The sequence below is a fragment of the Anas platyrhynchos genome, chromosome 2, assembly GCF_047663525.1.
Source record: "Anas platyrhynchos isolate ZD024472 breed Pekin duck chromosome 2, IASCAAS_PekinDuck_T2T, whole genome shotgun sequence".
Classification (NCBI taxonomy): Eukaryota; Metazoa; Chordata; class Aves; order Anseriformes; family Anatidae; genus Anas; species Anas platyrhynchos.
Window position 1 is genome coordinate 122,802,010 of NC_092588.1, and position 17,319 is coordinate 122,819,328.

Here is a 17,319-nt window from a genome sequence, read left to right on the forward strand (position 1 = left end):
TGCACTTACTGTAGTAAAAGGCAGCATGGATCCAGTGGGATGAAGTAGATCTGTTATTATTCAGTCCCGGCTTAGTTAAGAAAGAGCATGTTTAGCTGATGAAAAAAGTAGCTGAAGTTTTGATTTTTTTTCCCTTCTAAATTCTAAGTAAAAAGAAAATCCATTTCTTATAGCTTCCTTGCAGAGTATTTCCTGCTTCTTCAAAGTTTCCCGTTGCTGCCTGGTCTGATGTGCCTTATCTCTGAAAGCAGATCTGACAGCTTTCCCCCGTTCTGAGGCTTCGAGTTCGCTGTGATCAACAGATGAGAGAACTAGTCAGTCCCTGACTTTGTTTCACACATAACTACAGCACTCAGTCAGGAAGCACTTTGCCAGACATAATACAGAGCAATGTGTGCGTCTTTCTCTTGGTCCTAATGCCCTCACTGTTCTTGTCCTATCAAATCAAAACTTTGCAAAAGCTGTCAGAGGAGAAATATAAGAAGCAAAACGCCGTGTTATAAAACAAGTCAGGGTGTACCACGAATCACCCGACTTCTGAGTAACCTTATTAAGCTAAGAATGCTCAGAGTGAGAAGCAAGAATTTCATAAACTGAATAAAAGATGGAGTGCGCATGATTTATTTAGTGTTAGATTTATTCATATGGTAATGTGCTAGCTGGAGTATATGAGTATATTTCATCTGCAATAAATATTTACAGCTGTAGGGATTTTAACACTGACATAAGGATGCCAAATTATCACCTGGCAGACTGAAGTTGTCTCCTCATCCATAAATTCAGTGTTGCACGGGGAGCAGCACTTCCAGTTTTCAATAGTCCAGGAATAACATGTAGAAAGCCTGGGCTGGAACAACGACTACTGACACTGAGAGAGAACAACTTCTGTGAGTAAAAGGGGAGCTCAGTCTCTGAGGTCTGTTTGCTAATGCTGCTGGCAAGGGTGCTAGCGGGCACTGACTGTGGCATTTTTTTTGCTGCAAGACGGATGATTGTCCAATGGGAAAAGGGTGAGACAGTCCACATGCTTCAGCATCACATGCCTCTTGGTCTGGCAGAGATCAAATAGAGAAGACACTCAGGTGTTACTAACCTTTTTGATGCTGGGGACATGGGATTTGTTTTTCTTTTTTTCTTTCCCCCATATCCTGTAGCATTTGATGATCAAAAAGCTCCAACCTCCAGCTCTAGGAGGCATGTGGCTACTGGAGAACTTCCATATTCACCTTTTGTTAAAAAGTAGATTTCTAGACATTGTAGGTAAAAGAAAAACCTGAATACATGAATGCAGTACACTTTAAAGGAAGCCAGGCATTCATTCTTTCTTTCCTTCTTGCCCATTACCTCCCTATAGCCTCTTTGCTTACTCCTATAAGTTCAGTCTATGGGTCCTGGTAAACAGCTTTCAAACAGCTAAAAAGGACGGGACACCAACTTTTCAACTAAATTGGTTTCAAAAGGAGGGACTGGAGAGAGCACCTTACAGTTGCTGCAGGCACGTAGCATCTGGCACTTGTGTGTACTCCCCTGACTGTCTTATGCAGAATGCCTTGAACAAGTGAGACCAGTCTGCCGTGCCTTGGCACCTTGCCTACCTCAGCTGTTCTTAAAATGATATAACACTGCTATATCCTGGGTAGATGGAAGATTTAGCCAACATTTTGATACTTCACCATTGTGCATACCTTCCCTTTTTAGCTTAAATTCACAGAAAAGTAACATCCCAACCCACCTTCCATCTTGAGAATATTGCTCTTTATCCTTCTTTCCTTAGGAAAAAAAAAAAGTGTTGAAGTTTTCAATTCATTAGGGAAGCAGCACACATTTGCATTAAAAAAATCTGAGTTCAAAAGCATTCATTTAAATAACAATACATGTCAGACATAGAAAGACAAAATGAAATGGAAATGAAGAGACCTGTCCGAGATATTCTGCAAAATCTGGCACCAGTGACTTGCAAAATGTGTGGTTTCACAGAGTACTAATACCAGGCAAATGGAAGAAAGGGAGAAACTGAAGGAAGATTGTGTGTGGAATAAATAGGAGAAAGTAGTATTTTTTTTCTTCTTTTTTTGATCTACCCAAGTATTTTGATTTAATTTAATTATTTTTTTATTTTTTGCCTTGACTAAAATAGTAAAACAGGATTCTTTAACAACGCTGATCAAGGTAATTCTAGCCTGCAGTGGTAACTGCTGTATAAATTCTGTCCTTGCGTGTTCTGTGTTGCTGAACAAATCCACCTGGGTCTCTTGTGCAACTAGATTTCAGCTACAGATGAAACACAATTAACAAATTTACGGAAATATTTGCTCCTTTTGGGACAGAGCTGATCAGCAATGTTATCATTGAAATATATGCATATGGAATCTTACCTTTGAATATATCCTTACAATTTTAATGAAGAAGAAATGAACAACTGCAAACAATTGCAGAAAGATGTTTGGAGATTAGTCCAGTAAATTATATGTATAAAAGTATGAAATATCACATGGCACTGTTCCAGCAGACCTTACTCCCCATCCAGCATGGACTTCTCCATTGAAGCTTTCCCTCAGCCAGCCCTAACGCTGCAAGACGAGCCTTCCTAAACCATCATGTGTCAAGCAGTGTCTTACTCTTAAAAACGAGCCAGAAGAGTCCCGTGGTTTCCCACTGCCAGCATACAGAAGAGAGATTGACTTTCCAATGCGTGAGGTTTTTAGTGTTTGGGAGGTTATGTCTTGTTTCTGAATGGCACTTGAAGAACAACATCACTTGCTTATCAGCTCCCTGCCTAGCAATAATGAAATTCTTCACCTTCACTCTCTAAGTGCTGCTTCATACAGGTAGCCCACAAAATGGACTGCTCACGAAAGATGTTGTTGTCCTCAGACTGCTGTTGGTGCAGCAGACCTAGGGGCAGCCAGAGAGAAATGCATTACAAGCTGTGCCAAATAGATCAGCAGCTGCTCCTGAAAGGGCCAGCCTCCAGCACCAATATTGACCAGTGCCAATATCAACCACTGCCAATATTTACCAGTGCCAATCTCATGTTGTTCGTCCTGCTGGTCAACCCATGCAGATGGTGAAAGGCTTCTAACAAGTTCTGCTCAGGCAGACCCTGTTGCAGAAGGTATAGAAACCTTAAATACTAGGTCAAGTCTTATCAACTCTTCCATTCTCTAGTGCTTGCTTGTGCCTCTGACTGGTAAGGAAGGAAACATTCACCATCCTTCACTGTTGCTCAAATTTTGGTCACTAATTGATGAGAGCTAGGACATGAAATCAAATCTAGGTCTTGGTATTCATTTCAAACATATTAGGAGTATCCAGAGTAAAAAGCCTTTCAGTCACTGTGGTGTAGCTCTTTGTACTTACCCTTTCCTCCCCACATAATTTCTGTCTTGCAATTTTGTCTAAACTGTTCCCCATCACATACTTGTTAAATGTTACAGGACATGTTATGTTATCCGTACGTGAAGAAACAACGCATACCTCCAATGTGCAGAGCCTGTGTTTAACTGCCAGGAAAATAACAAAGGACAAAACCAAGGCTGGATGGAAGAAAGAGCACGTGGACAGGTTGTTATTTACTCTTTAATAAACATCTTGGATTGATTTATGCTCCAATGCCAAAAGCAGATGTGCCACCTTCCATTTAAAGACTCAACAAGTAACAGCACTCGTGGTTTCATGGCTGCGTGTATTATGTGCCACAGCTCGTCATGCATTTTAACAATAGCTTTATTTGTACAGATGTGAAGAAAGTCAGTGTATAAAATGTGACTGATTACTTGGTGCACAGGATTTGTGGGGGTTTTATAATCAAATTACTTTCCCTGTTCTTTCCAGGATACAATAATAAGTACATATTTTTAGATTATCTTAACGTATTCTCAGGTATTGCAGGTACTTTGAGTACTTGGCATTGTAACAAATATTGTTAGTTCAATGACATTTTCCAATAGCAAGTTAATAATGAATTTGAACAGGATATTATGGAACTTGGTTTTAGAGGTTACCAAAGCTTGATAAAATCTCTTTGATCACTGGCAGGGATTTTGGCACTAGTGATGTGATTTATAGGATGTTTGCCAACCTGTCAGTGAAGGAAATGCAGCTGAAATTTCATTTTTACAGGATTTCTGCTCATAAATCATGTGACCAATGCAAAACAGAGCATGGAAGCCATTGACCTCTGCACTGCCTTACAAAAGCAGTTGTGTGGACATGAAGGTCAGCAGCCCTTGATGGAAAGTTAAGGGAACCCATCACCGGAGTGACAGCTTCTGGATTTACTGCACCACAGCCACTGTGAACAGCTTACAGAACTTTATGGATCAATAGCAGGTACTCCCTGAGTGAAAGCTCACCTCTAACACTACCTCAGACAGTTACCAGCTGTATGTGAGGGGTCGTCACTGGAGGGCTGAGACTTCTGATCATCATTAGCCCACCTAGAAATGATACATCCCAAGTACTGCAGGCAATGCCATCACAACCTCCTGCCTGTTGTACTCAACTGCTGTTTATATGTATCTTTAAGCTGGAGAGGGTTCTGTATACCTTCAACCCCCAGTTAACCCAAGATAACCTAAGTCCAGCTCTAAACTGGTTGGGACTGTGTTAATGTCAACATTCCTTCACTTGAAAATCATCCCGTGTTGACCATGAAATCTTACCCAACGTTAGTGGGTATGGGGCAGGTTTTTAGCTGTCTCTAAATTGTTGTATCTCTACAGGTGCATGTATAAATGGAAATAAGGTGGTTTATTCTTTTGGGGTGACTGGCCCAGCATCCTTGGTTTTAAAAGTAAAACAAATGAGGTAAGGGAATTGGATCCCTCACATAACATTAGCAATGTCAGTCAAGTTACATCAGGGATAACTTCAGCCCTAAAGGTGCAGGGTCACAATAAGGCAATCTCCACCACGAGATCCCCCTGAGAAACTCAAGCATCTCATCCGTGGTTAGGAAATGTACTTTATTTCTACAGAACAGGCCATGAAGCCACTCGTGAGCAGAGCAACTCTAGAGATTCGGGAGATATTACAGGAATAGAGAGAAAAGCCTTTTGCCTCACTACATGCTCTTTCCCTGGTGTGCAGCCCTAATTTCAGACCTACTCTATTTTTTTTTCTGTGTATATGGAAAATCATACACAGTGAATGCTTCCCACAAGCTCTAAATGCAGACAGAATTTAAAAGTCACGATATTCATATGGAGAGGCTGTCTCCATAACAGGTATTTTTAGTTAAAATGGTGTTTAGGCTATGTGAAAAAGAAAAAGCTTTAAATAGTCCTTCCACCTCCTTCTGACACACTGAAGTATTGAATAACTTGCAGTTACACAACTGATTGCACCTGTTTTAGTGCAATTGTCATCCACAACACATAAGCTGGAAAATATCTTTTTTTTTTTTTTTAATCATTATTATTTGTGTGTATTGGTAGAGTAAATAGCTGTTTCTCAGCTACCTACTGAATATTAGGAGTTTGATGAGTTAGGGAAATTAGCAGAGAGTATCATAGGTGTGAAAACCCTGAGGAGAAGACAATATTTAATGACAGCATGCAGAGCAAATGCTTTTGTTGATTCTGGGCTGAGTTAAAAGCTGAGCAAAGCCCAAGTTAAGTCACTGCAGGTGTACAGCTTAATGAACTGCACTTGGGCAGCAGGTGAGCATAAATGGAGAGCACAGAGGACAGCTTTTGGAGTGCTGCTGCAAGGGAAGAGCTAGAATAAATGTAGGCTGGATGTATGAGGTAAGGCTACAGTAGAATATGTTTTTCCATAGTTTAATTTTAATAAAAACTAGGAGGAAAACTTAGTGAGGAAAATACAGAGAAAATGGAAGTAAGTTATATTGATATTGGATGTGTGCATGTTGGGCCTGTGACTTCCCTCCATATCTTCTAGCCAGGAATTGTATTATTTAAATATTTAGAAAGCAGAACATGGAGAATATTTTTTTTCTAGCCTGTTGCCTGTATTTGTTTTGTTCTCTTTTTAGAAATGGGGTTTTAAAATACATCATACTTGTAAGAATTAATACAGAAGTTATGAAGCAATTCAGCTGTGTATGTGACAGTGAACTTTCAGTGTTAAAGGCCTGGGTGCTATTTATTTATTTGTTTTTTCTTCTCCATTTAAGTGCAGCTCATGATGGGATAGGTAGTCTACAAGACTCAAAGCATTGTATAGTGGTGTAGACCTTGAAATCTTTGTTTAAGAATCCGAAACAAACCCTGTGCTTTTCTTTACATCAGCATTCCTGTCAAGTGGATAGACTTCAAATGCGATGTATTATTAAAAAGCGAATCTGGGCTGTATGCCTCAGATGTTCTAGATAAACTAGGTTTAGCCCAAAGATATGCACATGCACTGCCACTGATATCTGTGGGAGCTGTGTGTGGCCTGTGTTTAAGAGCAGGATTGAATTTAAAGACAAAGAAGGAAAACATTTCTATGTGTATAGAGCTCCAGTCTGTATATTTAATAATATAAACATAAAATAATTATGTTTGTAGATATAAAGAAGACAACCCTTTTTGCTATAAGGGGACTTCAGGATGGGAAGGGGCTGCCCCGGGGGTTTTGCTGTCTCTGTCCTTGGAGGTCTTTGAGAACCAACTGGATAAAGCCCTGAATCAACCTGCTCTTATTTTACTGCCCTGTTTTATTCAGTTCAACGAGGGAGCTAAAGACAAGGGTAAAGCAACTACTGGAGATGCTTCCTTTCTTTTTGTGCTTGCTTGTCTTGTTTTAACTAGAAGAGGTTAAAGATCTTCTACCTTCATCACTCTACCAGCCTAGAATTGACTTCTGTATAGTTGAATTTACTACATGATTTTAATACTTGTAAAACTCCCCATTTATGTATTTATTTTTGGAAAGAGGTTAATGCTGATGCTTTGGAAAGTTGCTTGATAATGGCTAAAACAATTCAAAGCAAATTCTTTGGCAGAAGCAAATCTACTTCCATGTTGTGTCAGTCACTGAGTCCTGGTTTGTTTTGGATCAGCTATTTTTTCCTATCTTAAAATAAGACCTAACAACTTATTTTTTTTTTTTTAAATCTGCTGAGGGACATCAGATCCCTTTGTTCCTTTGTTTACTGTGTAATGAAAGTATCTTCACATTGGCAAGCCATTAAAAAGTATAACAGGATAGAAGGAAGCAGCATGACAGCTAGGATATGTGTTAAATTAACACATTTCTTATGCAAGTTTGTCTTTCTAAAGGAACCCTTCTGGGTGGAGGGAAAAGAGCATCCTCTTCCAAGTATAGCCTTTGAAGGAAGTGATGCATGGAGTGGCAAGAGACACTTGCTACCAAAAAAAAGCCAGCAACAAAAAACCTCTTTCATGCCTACACTTCAGAGGAGTTTTCTGTGTGGTTTTATGAACTTTTTTCTATCTTTAACAAACTCTTAGGCAGGAGTGGGGGTTTTGGAAATCTTTGTAAGAAATAGAAGTTCTAGAGAGAGAACTTGTGGTGACAATTCTGATTTCTTGGCAGCTTAGGAAAGGGGCAGGTGTAGTGGCATGACCAGGCTGTGGTCATTTGACTGCCAGACAAGAATCAAAAAGAATAGGCCTGAACAGTTTTTATTGCTTTGATCGCAAGCAAGACACTTTGTTAGTGGACATTAAATCTTCTTTTAAGACATGTGCAAATATCACTTAGGTTGACTTATTGACAGTCAAATGCTTGGAGGAGTCATGGTCATCAGATTCTGTGTTGTGCAGCTCAAGGCATGCTCAAAGTGAGATACATGGCTGAATATTAGAGTTCACTTTCAGTGCTTGTGGCTGATGTATAAGCCTTTTCCCCTTATTTAATAGCTGCATGTGGTGCAAGAAAATCCTGATGGTTTTCACCAACTCTTTTCCTCTTCATGTGAAGTCTTGGTGTATTTTCTGTTTAGGAGAAAGGTACTCTAGGTACAAACAGGACACTTTGTGAAGCTGACTAGCAGCTGTAGTCTGAGATGCCAGTTGGCTGGCTCATGCTCACGGAAACTGAAACAAATGATGGAGCTGTTAAATAGGGGGGAGGAAAAATTCAGAAGATAAGTTTGCGGTTAATAATCTGAACAAGGCTTTTTTTGAGGTCCTTAAGTACTGCTCAGAAGCAATGCTATTGGCATTTATACAATGGAGCTTAAAAATGCTAAGCAGGCTATTTTAGAAGAGGAATACCCCTTTTAAAGGTGCTTATCTGGACTGACTGATGTTCTTGAGGAGCCTGGTGATCACAGACTTGTATCGTGGCATGCTTGCAACCAGGTAGTAAAAACCTGGGATGCGCTTTGCAAGCATTTCTGTCCTTTGAAACCTCAAAGGAATAAACTCGTGTGAGTTTTGGTACTTCACCCAGTGACTGAGAGATTCTATACCAAAGGCAGGAGTTTACACTGCAGAAATCTTCCTTTTTTTAAAGACAGTCATCGTGGCAGGGGCAGATATCATAGGTGAAATTATCTTGAGACTTCTGGTGGGGATCAAAGATAGTGAGAATTTGGCATTGCCATATCTGAATCCAAATTCACCAGCCTATGGTCTGGACAGAGTCAAGATCAGCATCTGACTCTGAACCCAGGCTCCTGGATCATCTCCACCTATTAAAATGCTCTTTCACTTCTAAGTTATGGTAAAGATGCAGTTCAGCACAGCTGTCTGGGTTATAGGAAGGCTGATCTATAGCCCTGAAGTATACAAGAAGCTGTACGTCAAGAGCTGGAAAAGTGGCCTACGATTTTAAAGAGGAGTGCTCCAAGCCAGAAAGTAAAGTGTGTTTGTGGGGGGGTGGGGAGAGGGTGCTGTTAGATTTCTGGAAACCATCACTCAGCAGGTATATGAGCAAAAATAACAAGTCTTTATAGCAGCTTTAATAAAGTGCACGTTATAGCACTTTTCATCTTCAAAGAGCGGACCAAATTTATTGTTGGTATAAACCCACTGGGACCCATGAAGTTGAAGAGGGGGGTGCAGCTACCCCATTACTAATCAGGGTCACAGTTTCACAGGACTATTATTTTGTACCTTGTCAGTAACTATTACAAAATCTGTGAGGCTGCGGTACAAATTTAGCAGCAAAAGGCAGACTGAATCTTGTGACTGCAGGCTTAATGGCCATCATTAAGTATAATATATGCATAGCTGCAGTACACTTCTTTTGCCAAGTTTCTGGAAAGATCAGTTAAGCAACTGACTACAGGGGTGTAAAATTTATACTTCATCTCACTAATGACTATTTTTATTCCTACTGCACGCAGCGTGGAAGTCTGTAGATCATGTTAAGTACAAAGCTGCACCTCGCTGTTGTGCAGCATCACTTTCAGTGCATTCCTTGACAATATGGAAGCTGTCAAACCTTCAAGTTATGGAAGGCAAATCACTGGACATCATGCAGGCACCCAAAAAGAAGCATTGTGTTTACTCTGTTCTATTAAAGCAGAGGCCTTGGGACATGAGGATACAAGCAAGCTGGCCTGTACAGTTCAGCACGGTACAGAGAACATTTCTTCCATGCTGCCTTAGTCATTTTACGGTGTGGAAAGGGCACAGGGCCAACAAATGAGTCTAGCTTTCTGTTTGTTTTCCCCTTGGCCATACATAGTGGGAGTGCAAGCTAATGCATTTTGCTTGGCTCCTGCTAAGGAGTTCAAGGATCCCCTCTTTATCTGAACAAGCTTTGGCAAATCTTTGTCCTGCTTTTTTTTTTTTTTTTTAATGGGGCTTTACACAGAACTCAATTCAGATTGCTAACGACTGGCAAACTAACGTGCTGGAGTTTCTCAGATGTGACTAATCTGTGCTACACCTTTGTGTTTTTTAAAGTAACACTAGCAAAGGAAAGGAATAAATTTATATTATGTACTTAAATGCAATATGCAGAACAAGAACCATTCAAGATAGATGTGAGGTTGTCTCATTGCTAGCTATCTTCATAGTATGCAGATGGGATTCTTTAAGAAAAAGTGTTGGTCTCATTTCATGAGTTAAATGAGTTCCTGGTGGAAAAAGTATTACCCATATGAAAGTAGCTGGTCAGTGTGGGACTTCCTGCAAATACTGTGCAGTTCCACCTTAATGACAGAGTTGTGTGGTTAAGAGTGGATTCCAGCCTTATCTTTCAAATTACATTTTAGAGTATAATTTACAAAAATATGGGTGGCCATTGTCCAGCATGGAAAAAAATTATTCCTAGAAATAAATATCAGCTTGCACATATTTCCTAAACACTTAAAATGCTTTGATTTAACCTACTTTGTAAGTATAATGTGCCAAATTTTTGTCTCTATACTGTAATTTGTCTCTGCACTTAGGCTCTTTGGTTTCTATGAAATGATCATCTGTTCTTGGCATATAAACATTGCAAAGAGAAGTAACCAGGAAACCATATGGGTATTATGATAACCACGGAGTAAGTAACCAGGAATTCCTTTGGAAGTTGTACAGACTATGCTGTTACTTCTCGTACTGTAAACAACACCAGAGCGTATGTCTTGTGGTACTGTCTATGCATGGAGGGATGTAAAGGGAGTCAGCAAATGCCTGGAAAGTTGCTTTGGAGAGGTGTAGCTAATGGTGACAATGCCCTGGAAACTGCATGAAGTGGGACAGGAGGAGGTATGGATTCCTCCTGGTTTTGCCATTGCTGGCAGATTGCTTACCTTGGTTCCTATGTGTCTGTCTGTTTAGATTCCCACCTGGAGGAGGTGGAAATCTAAGTGTTACACCAACTGTTCCTACAGCACTTCTGCAATGTCAGCCTAACTTTAATGGTAGCCATGTAAACCCTGGAGTTAGTGCGGACAGCAAATTGAGAAAATGCTTAAGTTCGGGGGAGCTGGTCTCTGCTCAGATCAGAGTTATCATGTCACACAACACACAGTAGTGTAGTATTGGCTATATGAATAGCTGTAATGAGGATATTTCACAAAGCTGGAAGAGTACCCCAATAGCTGCATGTAGCTGGAACTGAGTGGTGTAAGCACCCATAGCTCTGAGAGCTAGTTTTCTCGTAAGTGGAAAACTTACTGGCAAAATGGTGTTATTCCTGCAAACAATCAGAGGACTACACAGTTTGCTCCCCTCTCCTTTTGCAGACAGCAACCACCACCACAGGACTGTCATTTCCACTGTCTCCTAACAGACTTCTGTATCTGTTTGCTAGTCCCACACCACCCTCTGTTTTCACTGAACCCAAAACAAATCTGCATACTTCCAGGCTACCTCAGCTGCTCCATGCTTCTGGCGTGATGCAGAGAGATGAGATCTGAGGTATGTGAGGATCTTGCCTTTGTCTCCAAGTATGAAATGTTTGGCATGGAAAAAGTGTCTGACCTGACGAAGATGCCAGCCTTCAAAGCAGGAGATGAGCTTGAGTGTTGGCAATAAATAATACTGGATATTTTGCAGTTGTTGATTCATGGGCTGCCTGCTAGCCCGAGAGACAGCTATTCATAGACTGAGGGATCGCAGCCCATGCCTGGAGGGGTGTGCACCCATGGCACATCTGCCTCTGTGGTTTGTGCTCTGTGTTGAACCTGTGATAGTGGAAATATGAGATGCATGTACTATTGCTCAATTATTGCTAAGTGCCAAGGGAGGACTGAAGCAGAAAAATGAGTCAGAAACAAAGAAATAAACAGCCGTAAATTTCCTTGGCTGGACCTGGTACCTCAGTTGACAGGAGGGGAGTGTTCAGTGGCGGGATGCCAGGCCCAGCATCTGAGGCCTACAGCTGTGGTGATGTGGCAAATGGGAAACACAGCTTATGTTTGTGGTGACAGCTCTTTAGGCTCATGGACACAGATTCTTGTTTACTTTTGGGTGGGGACAGTGTGAAAAGTGAGGGGCAAATGGCTTGAATCCTGGTAAGTGTTGTCACTACTGATGCCCTATATCGGCTGCACATCTCATTGAAATGCTCTACGCCCATATTGCCTTATGCTCCTTAGATACCCTTATCATCCTCTGCCATCATGGACTTGCTCTGTTTCCTTTATCTCAGGCCAACAACCTGCACATTGGCTGCATGATTTGCCTCTTGTTACCCACAGTTGCTCCATCCATGCAGGTAGCAGTGAGGCGGTGCAAGCAGTAGCTGGAGCGCCTCAGCAACATGTGATGTATTGGCTTATCAGACAGCTGGGGACATGGCTCCTGCCTGGCCTCTCATGGGACATGCCTCAATGCAGCAGAGATCTGAAAGCTGGAGAATCCAGTGCCCCATGGACAGCTGAATATCCCCAGCTGTGTGTACAAGCAGGCTGCTCCTGGTGCATATGGAAAGGAGATGTGGAGCTTTGGGGTAGGCCTTCCCTGGTGGGGTCAGCAGTGTGGCTGGCTGGACTAGGCAGAATTAGTGTGAGCTTTTATTATTTTTTTCCCCCTCTGCCTAAAGGTGGCCTGCTTTCCTGTGTTCAAAGCGTGTGTGTATCAGAGATTGCAGTGGTTGGGAAGGAGGGTGGCCTATAAGGAATGGCTTTTCCAAAACCTGGATGGGGCTTGAGATTTGAGGTGTGCCTTCTGCCTTATGTTATGCACAAAGGTTTCTGTTGTAGCCACAGTGCTGAGATTATGGTCACTTAGCGTGTGTCTCCAGACAGCTGTTCAGTGCATTGGTGTTGGTGGAGAGCCATGGGCTAAGTGTTTCTGTTTAGCATGAGGCCTTTCATGTTTCTCCCCAGACAGACCAAGCTCTTCATGCATAATGATATTTTTATTACCCAGTAGCTACCTGACCATACCTTGTCTGAACAGTACTGACTGCTGATAACCATTCAGCTTCTCTTCAAACTCTTTCTTGTCAATTTATAGCTTACTAATGGGTAAAACTTACTGTTCTTACTTTTCTGGGAGCTGCCACTGTCTCTTTGTAATTTACACCAAAGGCTCAAGCAGATGTGACTAAATTGTATTTAACCCACAAATCTGAAGTCCAGAATCATTGAAGCAAATACTTTCTGAAGTGGTATTTATGACCTCAGAGTTGCACTCTTTGTAATTCTTCTTAAAAAGAGAAAAAGGTGGGGTGGGGGAAGGAACCAGTTCTGAAGCTTTTTCTCTTCTAACAATGTAATGAGCTAGAGGAGCATGTGTTTCATGGTATATGTTCTGTTTGCTCAGGTATATTAAAGTGCTTGTGGAGTTCATCTAGTGGCAAATTAAGTTAACACAAGCCTATAATGGAAATGAAAGATCTCTTACTGTGACAAAAATTCCTCCTTGTAGGGAGGTTTTATCTGGAAATTCTTGTTTCAAACAAACACCAAACTCCCTGAAAGCAATCACCATATTGCTTCATTTGTTTCCCTACTTGTGTTCAGTAAGGGTTCAGTCCAAATCTCACCTAGGTGAATCTCTGGAAGTGTTTCTGTTGATTTCAGTGGATGTGAGAACTGGTTTCTACCTGGGAACTCTAAGGTTCCAGCCAAATCATGTTCTGGGCATCATTACAGGCTCATCTGCCAGGCAAAATATACCTTTGTCTTCTGCTTGTGCCAAGCTCATCTCAGTCTTTTTTTTTTTCCTGCCTTGAATAAATGCTTGAATTCTCATGGTGCTCTTCCTAGAGCAGAAGACTATCACCATCTCTCTGAAATGCTCTTTGACTGCTTGGGTCTTGTCATGGGTACATACAGAATCATTCCCAGACCCTGAGAGGTCTTGTAGGACCTGATTAGACCCAGGGCTTTATTTTGTGTATTTACAGTTCTAATGAAAATGGTTCTTACACTGTACAGTTTTGTAATGTTTTGCACGAAGCTGTAAGAACAGTACTTTTTATCCCCACATCAAAATATAAGCAAGTCTTTGCCCATGTTGTTCGTGAAGTGAAGACGGGCTCGTTTACCTCAGCAGGTCTGTTGTTGCAAGAAATCTTGCCAAGTTTTGAAGACTTCTAAGTCCAAAATAATTAAGATCTGCTTTTTTGATAATTAAGACCAAGACCTAAGTCCAAAATAATTCTGGTTCAGTCCTGGTCTAAGCTTTGACTGATTCTCTCTGACTGTAATGAAAGACTTGATTTAGAGCATCAGCTAGGTCTTAAAGGCACACTCTTCTATACTTGCTAGGGACTTGCCTAAGCTTGGGGACACCCAAACTCTCTAATCTTTTTAGATCAATTAGTATATCTGGTTCCTACCCAAGTCTGAGAGATGTTTGCCTCTTTGGGCATACAGTTCTTAGCCTTGTTTCTTATGCAGGCTTTGAAAGAGTTGAGAATACTCAAGTCTGGCTGCTCTGTGCTCCCATGTGCTGTACCATGGATTTTGTTTGCTTCTTAGGTGAAGTTTCCTGTTTCAGACTGGGGAATCTTCAAGTTTCTCAACCAAGTATGGAGTGGGAGAGGATTAGAAAGAGTGACTATAGTTCAGGTTTAAGAGAAAAATATTCAATATTAAATTGTCACTAGAGCATTCTACACTTCCACAGGGTTTCAGCTCATCCAGAGCACCACACTTGCTGTCCTCTTTCCTCTGTGGAAGAGGACATCCTTGCTGTCCTCTTAGGGATATTCCAGTAGCTGCTCTCAGATAGTTATTCCTCCTGGAAGATGATAGCTTTCTTTAGCAAAAGGTGCTATCCTTTGAATGCAAGAAGCTATCCTTGGCCACTATGTTGTCTACTTCCTAGAGTAGTTAATGAACTTAACAGTGAAAACCTTAAACTTACAAACACTGTCTTGGGATGTAGAGCCCATGCCAGTGTTATTATGCAGGGCAATTACTTAGTCAATTTTGCTTATTGACCTTCAGTCTTGGTGTTCTTCTTGTTTTAAATCCATGGCAAAATTTTCCTTATGTTTTGATGCCTTCAAGAATGTGACAGTTGTTACCTATCTTGTTTTAGATGCTTGATTTTAAATAGATAGGTTTGACCCATGGGAGACAATTTGTTAAAATAACCCTGCAGTAGATCTTTAGACCTTAGTATTTAAAAAATAATAAAGGGAAACCTCCAGACAGGAGAAATGTTTTCCTATTACATCACAGGGGTTACAGATTGTCTGGAAGAGAGAAAGCTGTTGAAATGCAAGGGGATAACCTGCTTGATCCTGTTTATGTCAAACATCATCATTAGCTGCATCTAATCTCTGTTCCTGCTGGTCTAAATGGTTCAGTGCTTCATCCTGCTACGGAAGTCTGCTTTTGCTCAAAGATGTTGTGCCAACTTCTTCATTATTTCAAGGGCAATTCTGCATGAGTTGGGAGTGCTGTACCTCAGCCTGTTTGGATACGTTCCAGTTCTTAAAATCATTCAGAGTTCAGAATGCCGCAGTGATGCTGTGAGGTTGTGGGACCCACGTATGTCCTTCTGTATGCAACTGCTGTAGCTGCAAAGACTTGATTGAGCTTTCTTCTGCAGAACCAACATGACTTTAAATTATGAGTTTTCTCCTTTTTAATGTAGCCACTCTGCCGTTTATCAGTTCTGACTCCTCTGTGCATAGTTGTATCTGCTTCTGATGCTTCATTTTACTAACAATTTCTCTCTATGTGAATTTATGTTACTTGGAGACACTCAACTGGGTATTTATCTTATCAGCTGAGTTGCTTAATTTCCAAGCACTTGTGTAAATTCACTGCAGTTTGCACAGCTATCAGAAGGCACAATATGAAATGACAGTCTATACAACTGCAGTGAGAAGTATGATTTGTGGTGTTTGAGAAGAACTAAAAGCTATGCTAAGTTAGGTTTATTTTCATATTTTGAGTGCTTATAGGAACTGTAATTAAGAAAAAAAATCCCTAAAGAACAATGGTTTGGATAGAAATGGCAAAAGAAATGGAACTTTACTGTGCCACATTAAGAGTTGGCAATCACCCTTTGTATGGGAAGGCATATTTCAGACTTTGATCTACCATGTAAATCAAGAATAGGAAAATAATACTTTGGCTGATGATAGAGGACACTTAGTAGGAGCTCCAGCTGGGCCAGTGCAGTATGGTTTGCCTGCTGCTTCAGCCTTTGTTTAAATTGACTGTCTCTATTTGTTGTAAGCGTTCAGAGTAGCTATTTACTGAACTCATAGAAGATATTTGATATCTCTGTTTGATAACTGAGAGAGATGTAGCATACCTGCTGACACTTTTTTCATCTGTTCTTTCATTAATGTGTATATCTTTTTATTCTATTTAAGATGAGATTATTTTATCTAAATCCATCATAAATAGATGGTGTTGTTATAGTCACAACCATCTAGGATACAAGAGAAGCAAGCCTAATCTCTTCCTATAAACTGGAGTTTCTTGCACAGTTGTTGAATGGCTTGCTTTACTCCCATGAAATTCATATTATTTTGACAGCTGAAATAATTTGAGATTGTAGTTTTTAGAATAATATCTCTGATTATTTTAAGAGGGTGTTTTCTTGCACATAAATAAAATCCTGTCACAGCAGCTGTAGTTCCTCTTAAAATGCCATCTACATAGCAACATGCTCAATGTCTAATTAGCCTTGCCATGTTATTAGCAGCTCTTTAATATTCACTCAGAAATACTTGGCAGTTAAAATGTAGAATAGCTAATGTATACATATAGCTTATTTATATGCATAAAGTAGTGTAAACATGAAAAATGTAGGCTAAATGCCCAGAGAATCATCTTTGACAGCCTGCTTTATGAAATGATGGAATTGAGCCTCCTTGCAGGCAGCCGTGGTCGTGAGGAGGTGCCCTGTGGGGCAGAGGTCTGGATTTGCTGAGCTTTGGGCTGGGTGACCGGGCACTGCTTGCTGCTGTAGTGACCTGATAGCAGTGCTCAGCTGCTTGACTTATGAAAGGGCAAGACTTGCTGCCTCTGGGTAAAAAGTGATTTATGTTTTGTCTGACCATCTGTCTGCTGGGTTGGGAAGAGTATCTGACAAGAGACAACCAGCAGTCCCTGGGGTAGAGAACGTCTATGAAAGCAAGCAAAATTGGGAGTGGTGACTGTAGGAAAGTTTGCTGCTATTGCAGGAAAAATTTCTTCACTGAAAGGGTTGCAAAGCATTGGAACAGGCTGCCCAGGGAAGTGCTTGAGTCACCATCCCTGGGGGTATTCAGAAGACATGCAGATGTGGTGCTTAGGGATGTGGTTTAGTGGTAGACTTGGCAGTGCTACCTAGGGTAACAGTTAGGCTTGATGATCTTAGAGGTCTTTTCCAACCTAAATGGTTCTGTGATTCTCTGCAGGACACACAGCACGCTGCTCAGTGTGGTGGTATCAGGAATCAGGCCCTGTTCTCTGAGAAAAGTTCTCTTGTCGTATGTATTTGGTGGTATTCCTGTCCTGAGCCTGTCTTGGCTTCTTCTGAATGTCCAGAGTCTTCATAA

General features: G+C 40.9%; 1 protein-coding gene and 2 long non-coding RNA genes across 8 annotated transcripts in view; 2 read left to right on the forward strand and 1 right to left on the reverse strand.

Moving 5' to 3' along the window:
- The window catches only part of GALNT15 (polypeptide N-acetylgalactosaminyltransferase 15), a 27,234-nt gene extending 26,307 nt beyond the window's left edge, over positions 1–927 (reverse strand). Inside the window, exon 1 of one of the 5 annotated variants that reach the window (XR_005264007.2) lies at positions 746–926. Coding sequence is in view for 2 of the 5 variants with exons in the window: in XM_072033507.1 (XP_071889608.1) it covers positions 746–771 (26 nt within the window). In the remaining 3 variants the exon portion in view is untranslated. Of the gene's footprint in view, positions 1–9; positions 532–745 lie in introns of those variants that run through there. The other 4 variants (XM_072033507.1, XM_027451007.3, XM_072033508.1 and 1 more) reach the window with 4 other exon arrangements.
- Positions 1–4,536, forward strand: part of LOC140001589 (uncharacterized) — an 8,762-nt gene extending 4,226 nt beyond the window's left edge. Inside the window, exons 2-3 of the long non-coding RNA XR_011806951.1 lie at positions 3,438–3,564; positions 4,123–4,536. This is a non-coding gene — a long non-coding RNA (uncharacterized lncRNA). The remainder of the gene's footprint in view (positions 1–3,437; positions 3,565–4,122) is intronic.
- Positions 4,537–5,442: 906 nt separating this feature from the next.
- The window catches only part of LOC140001590 (uncharacterized), a 46,673-nt gene continuing 34,796 nt past the window's right edge, over positions 5,443–17,319 (forward strand). The window contains exon 1 of one of the 2 annotated variants that reach the window (XR_011806953.1): positions 5,443–5,750. This is a non-coding gene — a long non-coding RNA (uncharacterized lncRNA). The remainder of the gene's footprint in view (positions 5,751–17,319) is intronic. The other variant, XR_011806952.1, reaches the window with a different exon arrangement.